This window comes from Stegastes partitus, unplaced genomic scaffold (genome assembly GCF_000690725.1).
Source record: "Stegastes partitus isolate 25-593 unplaced genomic scaffold, Stegastes_partitus-1.0.2 Scaffold165, whole genome shotgun sequence".
Classification (NCBI taxonomy): Eukaryota; Metazoa; Chordata; class Actinopteri; family Pomacentridae; genus Stegastes; species Stegastes partitus.
In genome coordinates, this window is record NW_007577896.1 from 34,733 (window position 1) to 48,430 (window position 13,698).

Below are 13,698 nucleotides of genomic sequence, written 5' to 3' on the forward strand. Positions count from 1 at the left end.
GATTTGGTCAACTCCAAACTTTTTAGTCTTGGAATTCATCACTCATTTGCAGCATGGCAGTTACAAACCCTCAGCACTCAAGGTGACCTGGGACACAACCAATGATTTGGTACTTCGTTAATTTTCCTTTAGTTTTCATATATGCTTTACACAAGACATACTTCCCTTTTACAGATGAAAAAGTCTTTTCTATCTATTTTATGTACAGCATACTGCAATACCATAATGCCTCAGATTGGTAATAATGTGGATAACATTTGCAATACAGTTATAATGAAAGTAGTAATAATATGTATGAAAAGTTCTTTTAAAAAAAGATTGATAACAGTACCTGTCAGCTGTTTTGTTTTTTTTTGTTGTTTTTTTTTTTTTTATCACACAATCATTATTTCCCCAACAACCATCCTGACAATGACAAGCAGGGCTGCCTTTACTCATTGGAGGATAGTAAACTCTTTTTTTCTTTGAATAGTAACAAAAAATGGGACAAGACGCTGTTCGGACTTTTCTCTCTGTTCCCATCACATTCATGCACTCACTTTGCTATCGCTCTTTTGTTCACACGTTTTCTCTGTTGGTAGAAAAATACATACATGATATATAAAAAAAAGACAAACGATGACAAACATAGGCGTGAAGTACAAGCTTCATCAAGTGCTTTCTTTTTGACCCCCCCCCAAACCCTCCAGCCCCTTTTCTCTCTCCTGTTTCCATCTCGCTCTGCTGCAGATTCCTCACACTGAGTGCATTCCTGAGCCACTCGGTCTCTTTTGTTCGACACTTTGGGCTCTGACAAAGAAATGGCTCCTCAACTCCTTGCTCCTCTGAGGGGAGGTGGGTGTAAATAAGGACACCATGATTCGTGAAATGAACATTAGAAGTTAGCCATGTTCCCTATCACACCACATCATTTTCTCAGGCTCCAATTCAGCCCTGATGATCCATTCTTTGCTGTCCATGGCACCTTGACAGTACCATTCAGTGGCCATTGAAACTTATTTTCTTCGTCATTCCTCAGTCTTCAGAGCAACACCACTGCACTGCTGTTTCAGATGTGACTATGAATCTCTAGTTTTTCATCAATGACTCCTCGTCTTCTTTCTCTCCCTTGTTTTGGCTTGAACTAAATCGTGGAGAATGTTCAGATTAATGTGATCTGAATGTCTTCAAAAATACACTATCCTATGGCCCATGACTGTGCAGAGAATAGTGTACTTTTACTTCGTTTTACAGATATTTTACACCTTCGCCGTCCGATGATCCCTCAAAGCAGGACTGCTGGTTTAAGATCAGTGTATGACTCATAGCTGACTAATAGTAAACTTAGACCAAAGATACTTATGTGAAATTTAGGTTTAAATTTAATCACCAACTCATTCATAATGATATCAAAGTCAAAACTTGGTAGCAGATTGGACTTTGGAAAGTCTTCATAAAATGGAGGAATGTGGCTCCAGTCTGAAGAAAAAACTACATATATCAGTGTCCTTGACCAGCATTTCTGCTGAGAGATACACAGCTGGAGGACTCAGGAGGCAAATATCTGTGTTCTCACAAGTAATTTAATAGTGTACTCAGCTTTAAAGCTTCTTAACTGGGCGAATTCAATTTGATATCTACCTTTGATTGTATTGCATTACCCGATGAACCCTTTCACAATTTTAGCACTCAAAGCTATAAAAAAGTGAATCTAAACTGATTCCATTAGTGTCTTTACACTTTGAAATTCAGTGACGTGTCAATAACCATAAGAATTTCATCTGGCTAATAGGACATTTTTTCCACCCTATTAGTTTTTTCATGTTTTAAGAAGACTGTAATACTGAATACATTTAAATTACTTGCTCAATGGACCTTTTTACACTGCAGACACAATTAGTAATCCCTCAAGCAGAGCGGGAAGACGCAGCCTATGAGTTCATGTGCTCCACCTGTATGGCTGACGTGGAGACGGTTAGGCAGAGGTCTTTGTGGGTCACTGGCAGGTCTGCCACAGTGACTGGTTTGTACTGAATCTCGCCGGCCGCCACTGTCTTGTACTGGTGCAGGTCAAATGGGCATGGAACCACAGCTTCCGTGGGTTGCTGGGGTGGCGGGTAGCTGCCTGGGGGTCCAGGGTTAGGGTTCTGGTTGGTGTTAGGGTTAGTCTGGCTTTGGAGCTGGCTTGCTCTACCTCCTCTACCTCGACCACGGCCTCGGCCTCTGCCACTTCCGCCGGGTGTGAGGCCCTGGGCCTGCTGCGCAGCTACTGTTGCTGCCACTGTTAATGGGTCGGGGTTGTGCTTCCTCATGTGTTTCATTAGATATGTCTCCTAAAAAAGGGAAGAGAGAAGCACTTTAATGAGTGTTGCCTGACTGATAAAAATTTTGCCAATAAGAAAGACTTTGTCAAATTAATTGGTCAAAATGACTGTTCTGTTCCTGTTCTAATCATCGGTACTTTGTGGAATTCCACGAATGCAAAACACAATCTCAATATTGAATTATTAATATAGCTTTTTTAATTTTGCAGAAGTATGCAGTGTAGACATGGCAATCATTTTTTGGGACAAAACAATACAAGTGCTGTACACTATCAATGCATCATGTTTGGCAAACACTAACCAAAGTCAATGGCATAATTTCCAACTTGAGACCATTATGTTGGAATGCCCGACAAGTCAACAATCTGACATGAGATTTAAGATACTCTGTAAATCAAAACATGCTAGCCAGAAATAAGAAATACAAATCATATCTGATTGAGGAAAATGTATGAATTGATGAGTTAAATACTACCACAGACAGTAATACTCACAATAAGTCATTTACAAACTACAAACAGAATTACACACATTTTTCAGCCCTGTAATTCCTGTAAACTTCACCCTGATGCATCCTCTCTGTCATAATAAGACTTGAGTCTGTCCATTTTATATCTGCTGATTGACAAGTCTGAGAGCCTACCGAGGTATAGGATCGGTTACAGAGGCCACAGGAGAACAGCTTGGCATGTTTGACGGTGTGTGTGGACAGGTGCACCTCCAGGCTGGCAGCATCTGTGTAACCACGGTTACAGTTGTGGCACTTGTACGGCTTATCTTTGTTGTGCTGCCGACGGTGAGACTTTGGGAAAAAAGAGATATATGGAAGGTTAGAGAGAGAAAAAAAGATCTTTACTCCTTTTTTCGTAGCTTATGTGTGAAGTAAAACATACAAAGTTTGGATTCTTGCTTTAGGAGTTTCACCAAACATTCACAGTGGTACTCATGAAAACACTGTCAGGTCAGTAGCAAGTAATACATCTGGGAAATTATTTACCTGTAGGTTGGACAACTGAGTGAAAGCTTTTTCACAACCAGGATGGTTACATTTGTACGGTCTGTCACCGGTGTGAATCCTGAAAGATCAGATACCTTTAGTTAATTACACTCCATAAATTACACTTTGCACATAAATGAAAATGAGTGAAGTGTATTATTGCGACCATTTGGTATGTTCTAAACAGCATTAACAGTTTTAACTCAACCCTTTGCCTTCTCATAATTTAGCTTCTTCAACTTCTTCTTTCACTTCCACTAGAAGCAGATTGTTTTGGTACGTGATTTTCTGAACTATTTTGTGTAATGATTAGGTTTATGGGACCTTTTAGGAAGTACTTGCTTCCTTAAAAAGGTTTTAGGAAAACTTTAATCTGAATTTAGAACATTGTACAATGAAATAAGAAGCTATGGCACACAGCTTTGGAACTGGTAAAGTTATGGCAGTAACAGTCAACCACAGGTATGAAGTCATCAAAAGAAGGAAATACTATAAACTACATTTATAGATTTCAAGCCACTCTGTGTAAGAAGTCTCCATTATGTAACTCTGACTTAAGTCATTAGAAAAGGTGCTCTGACTAAACAGCATGCCTCTCAAAACTGACAGATGCTATCAACTCACTAAAAATCAAAAATAAGCAAGCAATCACATCATCATAATCCTCCACATACCTGCTCCCATACATGCACATATACAAAACACACCTGGTCATTCAGAACCCACCCAGCCCAGCCCCGACCAGTACCGTGTGTGCTGCTGTAGGTGACTGAGCTGCCTGAATGTTTTCTGGCAGTAGGAGCAGGTGTAGGGCTTGGCCCCGGTGTGGATGCGGATGTGCTGGGACAGGTAGCTGGAGTTGGCAAACGACTTGGAGCAGTGGGGACACTTGTGGGGCTTGGCCTCAGTGTGGTTTCTAACACGGGAAACCGGGATTGGAGGGTTGAGGGGTGGAGAGAGAGAAACAGAGAGAGAAACAGCGAGAGATTTTTAAGCTACAGCATGACCAAACTTCACGATGAACCGAAGACCAAATCATGCGCTTATGTTCAAAGGATCTACAATCAATCGTGTTGATCATAGATCATTAGGTTTGACAGTGTGCTCTTTGTGCTGTGTCTGAGTTGTGAAAACACAGAACAAAACATACAGCAAGCACAGTCACGCTTTTCTCTTTCTCTCTCGCTCTCTCTCTCTCAGTCTCTCTCCTTTTGGTGTGCCCTGCTTTGAGTGGGTGTGAGTGTGTCTATGAATATCTGACTCTGCTGCAGTCAAACTGAAATGTAAATTCAAGACGAATGGCAGGCCAGTGGAGCACATCTTCCTCTTTAAAATTAATGGCCTGAAACCCACAAAGAAAACCCAGTGCATGGCAATAAGGGAAATGAAAATATGAAGAAGGTGAATGACAAGGTCAAACATAAAATTAAAACATTTATCTGAATCATGACAACATGAATGGAAAAATGTGTTTTCATGACTTATATCATCACGCATAGTTAAATTTGATAGAAGTGAAGTCATTCTCATTGTCTGATTAGCGGCTTTATCTCTTTTGGAAATACTGTGTAAAACATGCCGATTAACTCAGTGCAGCTAAAAATAGTAAAAACAATAAGGGATGTATTATTTTAAGGAGGTAAATCATCATAAACTAACTGTATGCAAAGTGCACCTAGTCGTGTGGGATTATATTAAGAGACTTACTTTCCAGCTGGTAACATTCTCACTATCTGATAATCATTGTCGTCATGTGTAAACATAATCAGTGATCTGAGGCAAAATTCAACTTTTTTTGCTTGGCATGAATTTCAACTAAAAAGATGATGCTTCAAAATAACACATGACTCCACTAAAAGTAAGAGTATATTTTGGTAGTAACTGGTAAATACCTTCTTTACCAAACACTGGAGTGCACATCCACATAGGCTCTTTGTTCTCTGATAGTATTCCAGTATGTAAGTGATTCAAACAACCATTAAATTTAGCAACGCAGCTGGCTTGCTCTCCTAATAATCAGCTGTTAGAAATCAATCAATTTTAAGAGATAAAAACAATAAATTGAAATTAATTTAGGTTTGGCACAAGTATTGCACCTTCAAAGGTGGTGCTTCAACTGTGCAAAAAGAGCTTTACACTGTCAACATTCTCCCAAAAGACCCGAGCGAATCACCAGTTCACTGCCCCATCCTCCCTTTCTCCATCATCACACAGAGGCCTACGTACGCATGCTTCAACAACAGAAATCACAAGCAAAAGCAAGTGCACACAACACACACACACACACTCAGGACCTCAAAAACCAGTCAGCCCAGTACCGTGTGTGCTGCTGTAGGTGACTGAGCTGCCTGAATGTTTTCTGGCAGTAGGTGCAGGTATAGGGCTTGGCCCCGCTGTGGATGCGAATGTGCTGGGACAGGTAGCTGGAGTTGGCAAACGACTTGGAGCAGTGGGGGCACTTGTGGGGCTTGGCCTCAGTGTGGGACTTGGCGTGGATCTGCATGTCGGACTTGCTGAAGAATGTCACTGCACACATCCGACACCTTGGCAGGTAAGAGGTGAGAGACAGACAGAAGAAAACCTTTACGGCAAACAATGAATTAGAATTAGAATAAAACTTTATTGATCCCTTCGGTACAAGACCTCAGGGAAATTGCTAATAATTAAATTGCTAATAATTAAATTGGGTTACGTGTAGACAGAGAGTTTGAATTGGTAGATGAAATCATTTTGCTTTTCTCTAATCTAAACACCTTTCCATTACCTGTAGGATTTAGGGCCATCCTTGTTGGTATGATCATCCTCGTCATTTGACAGATCATATGGGTCAGCTGCGTGGTGCTGTGAAACAAGGACAACAAATTACTTATGATAAAAATCCAAAGCTGTGATAACTGACACCAGTTACAGTCAAAACAAAAGTCGAAACACTCTACAAGCAAGGAAATAATGAACAGAAGAAGCCCTTACCTGTCCACCAGCAGCAAGGTGTGCCAATATTAATGCATCACTTCCTGGAGGTAGAACTCCGCCCACTCCAGTCACTCTGCCCATCATCTGTTTGCTCTTCCTGCCTCGTTTTGATGGCGTCGGCATGACAACTGCAGGAGGAACAGCAATGTCATCCTTTTTATCTGTAAACACAAGAAGAGTCAAAAGAAAAGGAAAAGAGGGAGAAGGGGTTGTTGAGTGATGAGTGAAGACAGAGACAGTATTTCTTAGAGTATGAAATAATCAGACACGCCTAGCCCCCACACATCCTATGCATGAGCTGTTGTGCACATGTGTGCTCATTTGGACAGCAGCAACACCAAACCCTACATAAGAGATACACTATTGTATGTGTGTTTGCATGTGTATGGAAGTAACAACCCTAAAAATGCAGGAATAATTACAATTTAGGTGGGAAAAAGGAATGAGAATTAAATGATGTGTGTGTGTGTGTGTGTGTGGTTTCTATTACTGCGGACAACCTCAGTTGAAGAAGTGTTGAAAAAATTCAAAATATGGAGAAAACTAATACAAAAAATGACACAAAACTAATAGCAAATTATTTTATCAATCAAAAATAGATGCTGACCAGCCAACAGTGTTTGCAGTAGGCAGCTTTAGCTGTGACTTTTAATATGCAGACTGTGTTGCAATGAATTGCTGAAAAAGCACATTCCCCCAAAAAATGAAAGGTAAAAAATAGCCCTGGTGATACTTATATCAAATATCCAACACACTGGAGAAAACATGATGAAATGACCGAAGTGATGGTGAACTGCACCTGTGCATTACCTGCATTTAAGGGGTGCACTGCAGATACTATCATGGTGGTGGCAGTGGGGTGTCCAGCTACAAATGACTGCGTGGAGGCAGTGGGGACCAGTGTGCCTTGTGGGGTGGTGATCACTAACCCAGCTAAGGGGAAAAGAAAAACGGTGACCTGGCTGTCCACATTTTGGCATGTTAGGCTTTCATTCCAACTAAGAGTAACTTGCAATTAAGGCAATGTCAGAATAATTTTTATTTGTAACACTGCCATTTTTTAAAGCTAGGATAATACCTAGCATAAAGGCCTAAGGTACAGCAATAAAACGATGGACTTCTCATAATGACTAAATTTTTACAAATGGTTTTTGATCTTGTTAATAAAACTGCACAAAAAAATTGTCAAAACTGACACTAAATACAAAGAGACTTTTATGGATACAGCAAAAAACTGTTAAGATCAAGATTAGTAGCAGCTGCAAATGAATATTTATAGTGTTCCTCACTCTCATGCACCCATCTTAAAGTGATAACCACAAATATAGTAAGACACAAGAGAAATGGCAAATTGAGTGAAGGATGTCATGATTCAGACAGGAGAGTGGATGGAGCTGCACACTCACCTGCCGTCATGATACCCGTGGAGGGAACAGGCACGACGGTGACGTTCTGGGAGGTGTGCGACTGGTGCAGGTGTCCCCCGACTGCACTCAAAGGTGCGCCGCCACCACCGCCTCCTGCAGAACCCCCACCTCCTTCTTGCTTGGGGACCACCCGCACCCCAGCCCCTCCATCCACTGAGCCAGGGATGGCGAGCACAGCCGTGGGGTAGTGTGGAGAGGAGGTGGAGGAGGAGTGAGGAAAGGAGGGCGCATTGGCCTTCTCTGGACCCAGCTGCTCCTTTGCCTTGTTCAGGAACATGGCGTTCTCAATCTAGACAGTGGCAAGTGGAGGAAGGAAAGACGGAAGGGTGAAGTAGTAAAAGGGAGAGAAATGTGGGTTGGTGTGGGACAAAAGGTTTCATGGAGGTGGGGTAAAGGTTGGACAGTGAAGCGATGTAGGATCAGACGTAATGAAAACAGAGAAGGAAGGTGAAGGAGAAAATGCATAGGGAGGTAGGCTTGCAAAGATGAGGAAGAAGGTGGAGGAGAAGCAAGAGAAGTGAGGTGAGGAAAACAACCATTTTATGATAAACAAGAAAGCAAGTGAGACAGGTGTATATGGAAGGCAAGGCAGATTGGAAGAAGTTAAAGAAACAGCAAAACAGGAGAGAGAATAACAGGAAGGACAAAAAGAAAGACCAGAGACATTAAGGAAAATGGGAAAGGCAATGAAGGCAGCATGTCATGAAATACAAGGGTTTAAAGAAGAATAAAGAGGACAGAGGGGCAGGAAGAAGATGTCAAAACAATATGGGAAGTCAATAATGGGTTAGATTAATGTAGGGAGAGGACAAAGGAAGAGAAGAAGGCAATGGGAGAGAAGAAAGAACGAGGCATGGTGAGATGCAAAAAGTAAATGAAAAAAGGAACAAAGAGGTTTGAAGAGATGAGAGAGGAGAAGGACAGGAGTGATCATATGAACCCACCAAACCATCCTCAAATAACTTCCATGTGAGGTTAAGTCAGCTTCACCAACTAAGAGAACATTATTGCGTGATGTCATTAACAACATTTTCAGGGTCAAATCACTGTCTGGTATTATGTGATCTTCAAAATATTTCCATAAACAGTCAAAGTGAGAATCGCTTCCGGGTATTTTTTTTTGCCATAGAACATACCACTATACCATGTGTATTTCAAGACAATTCCAACAATAAGTTTGTCTCTACCTGTCCTTGTACAGTGGGGACGGGAGACCAAAAGTATGATGAGTTGAAATGGGAATCGTCCATTATTTCTGTAATTAAAAAGCAACACACTTAGAAAACACCTGTCCTCCTCCTCTTTTTTTTTTTTTTTTTTCTTACTGTCAAGTAAAACTAGACCATGCTTGGCTGCATTTCAGTCATCTTAGTTCGTTTCCTTTCCATGTATCCTCTCCTTCACTGGTGGACACACTGATCATGTCAAGTTTCAGTGTGCAGTATTGAAACGCTGATATTGCTAAATTTTGGTCTACAAAATTCAGTTACTTTTACCCCATTCCATAAGTCAGAAATGGCTGTGGCTGTAAGGAAACTATTTTAGGCTTATGCTGTTAAGGTTGTTGTCAAATGATCAGATTTACAGAGAAGAGGATGTGAAAGGAATCAAGCAAAGATGTTCAGTCCCAGAAGGGATGGATATTAAAAAATCTACAGGAGAACAGAAGAGGCAAGAGCTGAGAAAACACTCCTAATCATCGTCTTTTAGGGTTTTAATGATGTTTTCTAACACAGCCCAAGCATTAGTCTCTTACATCGTATGTGTTGCCATTAACAAACTACACACTCTTCGAGTGGCTGCCTTATTGGCAACAGATCAGTGAGTCTAGTTCTTGAAAACAAAATCTGATGCAGGCACACTGTGTTAAACACAACATAGTTTCTACAAGTGCACATGGTTTATGGAAAACAACACCGAAGACAAATATCTATATTGTCATCATTGAAGCTTTCCTTTCTCAAGCATCTCCCTCTGACACATAGGCAGCGTGTGTTCAGTAGCACAAAGAAGGAAGTTTCATAGTTTCATGGTTCTGCTAGAATGCTTCTGCATCTTTTTTTTTCCTTCTTTTTTTAAAAATATATTTTGCTTCTGTTGTAGATCAATAGTAAAATAACTTTGGAAGATTAGCTTTTTGAATGCATGTAAAGACTGGAAATGCCATGCATAGCCATACTGCTCACATATCAAGAAAACATGCATGTAATTACATGTTAGTAAAGCTGAACTGGCAATAAATTTAAGAGTTATCTGTTAAGCCCTTTGGGATCGTGTGCGAGGCCCATGAAAAACAAAGTTAACTTTACAAACCCTCAAACAATTGAGGTAACGACATATTCCATGCAATATATAACTCGGGGCATGTTTTGCGCTATTTTTCATGAGCCTCCTCTCCCCTCTGCAGTTGCACAGCCTATAAATAAATTATGGGAGAAGCTTCTAAGGCAAATTAATTAATTTCCCACAGGTTGTAGCTATTCCGCAACTCGGCATCAGACACATGGGGCCGTTATTAGTGCACTACAAAGTCACTATTTCAGTGCTCTGAGAGCCATTTTTGACGAGGGGGGCACAAGCTGGCTCCAAAACTGTGGCAATGCTAGCTACGGGCTAACGTTAGCAGTGATTGATGAAATCCTGTAAATACGAATTTGTCAGAAATCGTTAAAATCGGGGAACCTTTTGCAATGCACTCAGCATGTGTTACACTGCACATGACCGGTAGCCAAGACCTTAATGAGATATCTGAGTTATACACAAACATGGCTAACGTTAGCTTGTTAACGCAACAAGACAAGGGGAGCTAGCTAACTTGCCTCCATTAATTTTCTCCTTTTGTTCGCTGGCTTGCTCTAGCTACAAGGAGGCCTGTATATTCATATGCTTAACTAGCTTGCCGCTTGGTAAACACAAACATCCTTGCTCCCTACGCCTCCATTCCTCACTCCCTGCTCATCTCGCTGAGAGAAAATAAAAAAAAGAGAAAAAAAAGTCTCGAATAAAAAAAAAAAAAAAAAAAAAGAGGTGGGGATAAATTGAATGAGAGAGGGCCAAAGTGCTTTGCTTGCACTCTAGCAGCATAAAAAAGTTCTCTTCCAAGTCTTTAACCCAAGCGCCTGAAATATTTAAAAAAAAAAAAAAAAAAAAAAAAAACCGAAGACAGAAAAAAAAACGTCGACGCCGTTGCCTCTGTAGGAGACGCAGCTTCATGCAGACTTCCGGCGGTCGGGACGACGGTGCTCTCAGACACACTGAAAATAACAGTTAATTAACAACCGACTAATAACTCCTGTGTTAATTACCGGTGAACTGGACTCCCCGTCAACCCCCCCGGAGCTTCCTCGGGTCGGGACAGTTGGGAAACTTTGTCCAAATCCGCCCCTCAAACCCCTCAGATGAGCCTTTTTTTTCTTCGTTTTTTTTCCTTTTTTTTTTTTTCAACCCCCAGCTCTTCTCGCGAGAGTGAAGTCAGACAGCGTGAACAGCCAAGACTCCAGCCACACCGTTCAAAATAATACACACACGACCACAGCCACTGCGCTTCAATAAAAAAAAGAAAAGAAAAAAGAAAAAACAAAACAAAAACAAACAATGCCTAGCATAAGGATGTGTTCACCGCACAGGTGGAAATTGCACTACAATTTCAGATGGTCCTGTTATTTTTGTTAGATTAAAAAAAACAAAAAAAAAACATGGACAGAAACATCATAAAATAATTGTAAAATTTTAGAATAATTGTAATAAAAATTTCAATCTCAATCTCATATTTCGAATTTTATTTGCTCAATCTAAATAATTATAATTTTAAATTAAATTTAAATTCATAACTTGAATTTGAATGGCTCAACTTGATTAATTGTTTTTAATTATAACCTCACGACTTTTGGCATCTGTTGGACCCCAGGCCATTTGCTTTAGGTGACAAGCATTGTTTTTTTTTTGTTTGTTTGTTTGTTTTGTTTTGAAGATTTTTTTTAATATAAAAAGAGGGATATTTGTCATGCATTTTGAATCAAACATATGTCAACTTATCAGAAATTTTATTTAACATAGTATAAAAGTCTGTAATGAATACCAACAAACATTTTGCACATATTCTTTCTTGGGGTCCAATGGATCCCAAAAGACCTTCATGCATTGCAACATGAAAGTCCTAAAAAGGGTTAAATTGCTCAACTTCCATAAGTGTAATAAAATTTTAAATTTGTATTGGAGAAATTGAAACTCAATTTCAGTCAGCATAAAAATTGAATGGAATAGGTCTTGTATCTTTTTTCTTCTTCTAATTTTCTATTGTTTTTCTAAAGATTTGTTCTTTTATGTCTTATTGTTATTGCACAGCCTTGAGAACAGTCACTTTGCACTTCAGTGCACTCACTGTGTGAACATGTGACAAATAAAAACCCTTGAATCTTGATCCAGAATTATTGCATTTAAACATAAACAAATAAAGAAACATAAACAAAAATCAGTTCTTTGTTACAAAAAGAATAAATTATTTTAGGTGTCACATTCTAAAACCTAAAAAGCAATCAAACACAGACCATATTATGTTTTTGGCAATCATTTTTTGACGTTTGCTTTAAAATATAAAAACCAAAATCCCATTGCCAAAACCCAAAAAACAGACCATGTTTATTTGGGTCAGGGTTTAGGAATCTGACATCAGACATAGACTTTCTTTTCAAAGAGCAGCTGTTTTTTTAGGTTTAAGAACTAAGAATGAATGATGAGTTCTCCAGTGATACCCAGACTGCAATCTGAATATAAATTTCGAGAACTAATTCTGAATCATTAAAACTGAATGTAGACAGTCGAATTTTCAGTGCAGATCAAAACTACTTTCAGAACATCCATCCATTTTCTATACGCCGCTTAATCCTCATTAGGGTCGCGGGGGGGGGGCTGGAGCCTATCCCAGCCGACTTAGGGCGAAGGCAGGGGACACCCTGGACAGGTCGCCAGTCCATCGCAGGGCCACACTTAGAGACAGACAACCAAGCACACTCACATTCACACCTACGGACAATTTAGAATCACCAATTAACCTCAGCATGTTTTTGGACTGTGTGGGAGGAAGCCGGAGAACCCGGAGAGAACCCACGCTGCACGGGGAGAACATGCAAACTCCACGCAGAAAGATTCCGGTGCCCCCACCGGGACGCGAACCGGCAACCTTCTTGCTGCGAGGCAACAGTGCTAACTTTCAGAACAACTACATTTAATTTTAAAATAATACAGTCAGCCTTAGGTTTATTGGAATTCAATCTTAATCTGACAAATTCAAATTATGAGATTCAATTATTACATGTATTCATGCTGAGCAGTTCAAATTCAATAAATTATTTACATTCAGTTTTTAGTTTTACATTCAGTCAAAAAACATTTATTAAAATAATACATTGACTGTCTATTTATCAGTAGATAATCTTTATATATGCAATCAATTGATTTTACTGTGTTTTGAATTTTGTTCTGTATACATAATGCCATTTTTTTTCTGTTGCTTGATGACTTAATTGTGAATTTAAAAGCCTCTTGCTTCCTGAGCTACCTCCAGTTAACTTGATGCATCTGCCAGCGTCCACATATCCTTCTGCTGCATTAATTATCCCCCTAGTGTGCCGAATTGAACATATCATGACATTTATCTATGGAAATTTAGGTGTGAAATTAGAAATTAATTTCAACATTCACACAGTCCATTTGAAAAGCAATATCTGCAACAGTGTACTATAATTATTATTACCATTTCGCATTCAGTTCATGTCCATCCTATAAAAGAGTAGGTTTACCTGTCACTGAAACACAGCCACTTCTTCTGTTAGCAGAATATCTGTGGTAGATGGTTGCTAGTTCGAAGCCCTCCAGCTACAACTACAAGCAAGTCACTGTTGGGAAAGAAACAGTGCCTCCAACAGAGGCAGCTTCCACAGATGCAACAGATCAGCGTCAGCATTTTTTGACAGATAAATAAAAAGAAAACTTTAAAAAA

At 39.8% G+C, this 13,698-nt stretch overlaps 1 protein-coding gene across 3 annotated transcripts; it reads right to left on the reverse strand.

Annotated features, from left to right (window-relative positions):
• Positions 1-2: 2 nt before the first annotated feature.
• On the reverse strand, positions 3-11,115 carry znf384a (zinc finger protein 384 a). 3 transcript variants are annotated; one of them, XM_008279604.1, is made up of 11 exons: positions 11,006-11,115; positions 8,888-8,955; positions 7,680-7,989; positions 7,084-7,206; positions 6,271-6,401; positions 6,065-6,141; positions 5,619-5,843; positions 4,049-4,216; positions 3,301-3,379; positions 2,947-3,105; positions 3-2,312 (listed from the first exon to the last, which is right to left on the reverse strand). In XM_008279604.1, the coding sequence occupies exons 2-11, from the start codon at positions 8,948-8,950 to the stop codon at positions 1,911-1,913; spliced, it is 1,737 nt and encodes a 578-aa protein (XP_008277826.1). In that variant the 5' UTR covers positions 8,951-8,955; positions 11,006-11,115; the 3' UTR covers positions 3-1,910. The 3 variants fall into 3 exon arrangements, with proteins under 3 accessions (XP_008277826.1, XP_008277825.1, XP_008277827.1); XM_008279603.1 differs by having other exon boundaries at positions 6,271-6,434; XM_008279605.1 differs by lacking the exon at positions 4,049-4,216 and having other exon boundaries at positions 6,271-6,434.
• Between the last annotated feature and the right edge of the window lie 2,583 nt (positions 11,116-13,698).

Excerpts from the sequence above, each read along its gene's own strand:
- znf384a (XM_008279603.1), bottom strand. The coding sequence starts at position 8,950 with ATGGACGATTCCCATTTCAACTCATCATACTTTTGGTCTCCCGTCCCC. Across the intron at positions 7,207-7,679 it reads CACGGGTATCATGACGGCAG|CTGGGTTAGTGATCACCACC; the intron begins GTGAGTGTGCAG and ends TTTTCCCCTTAG. Across the intron at positions 6,142-6,270 it reads ACCTTGCTGCTGGTGGACAG|CACCACGCAGCTGACCCATA; the intron begins GTAAGGGCTTCT and ends CTTGTTTCACAG.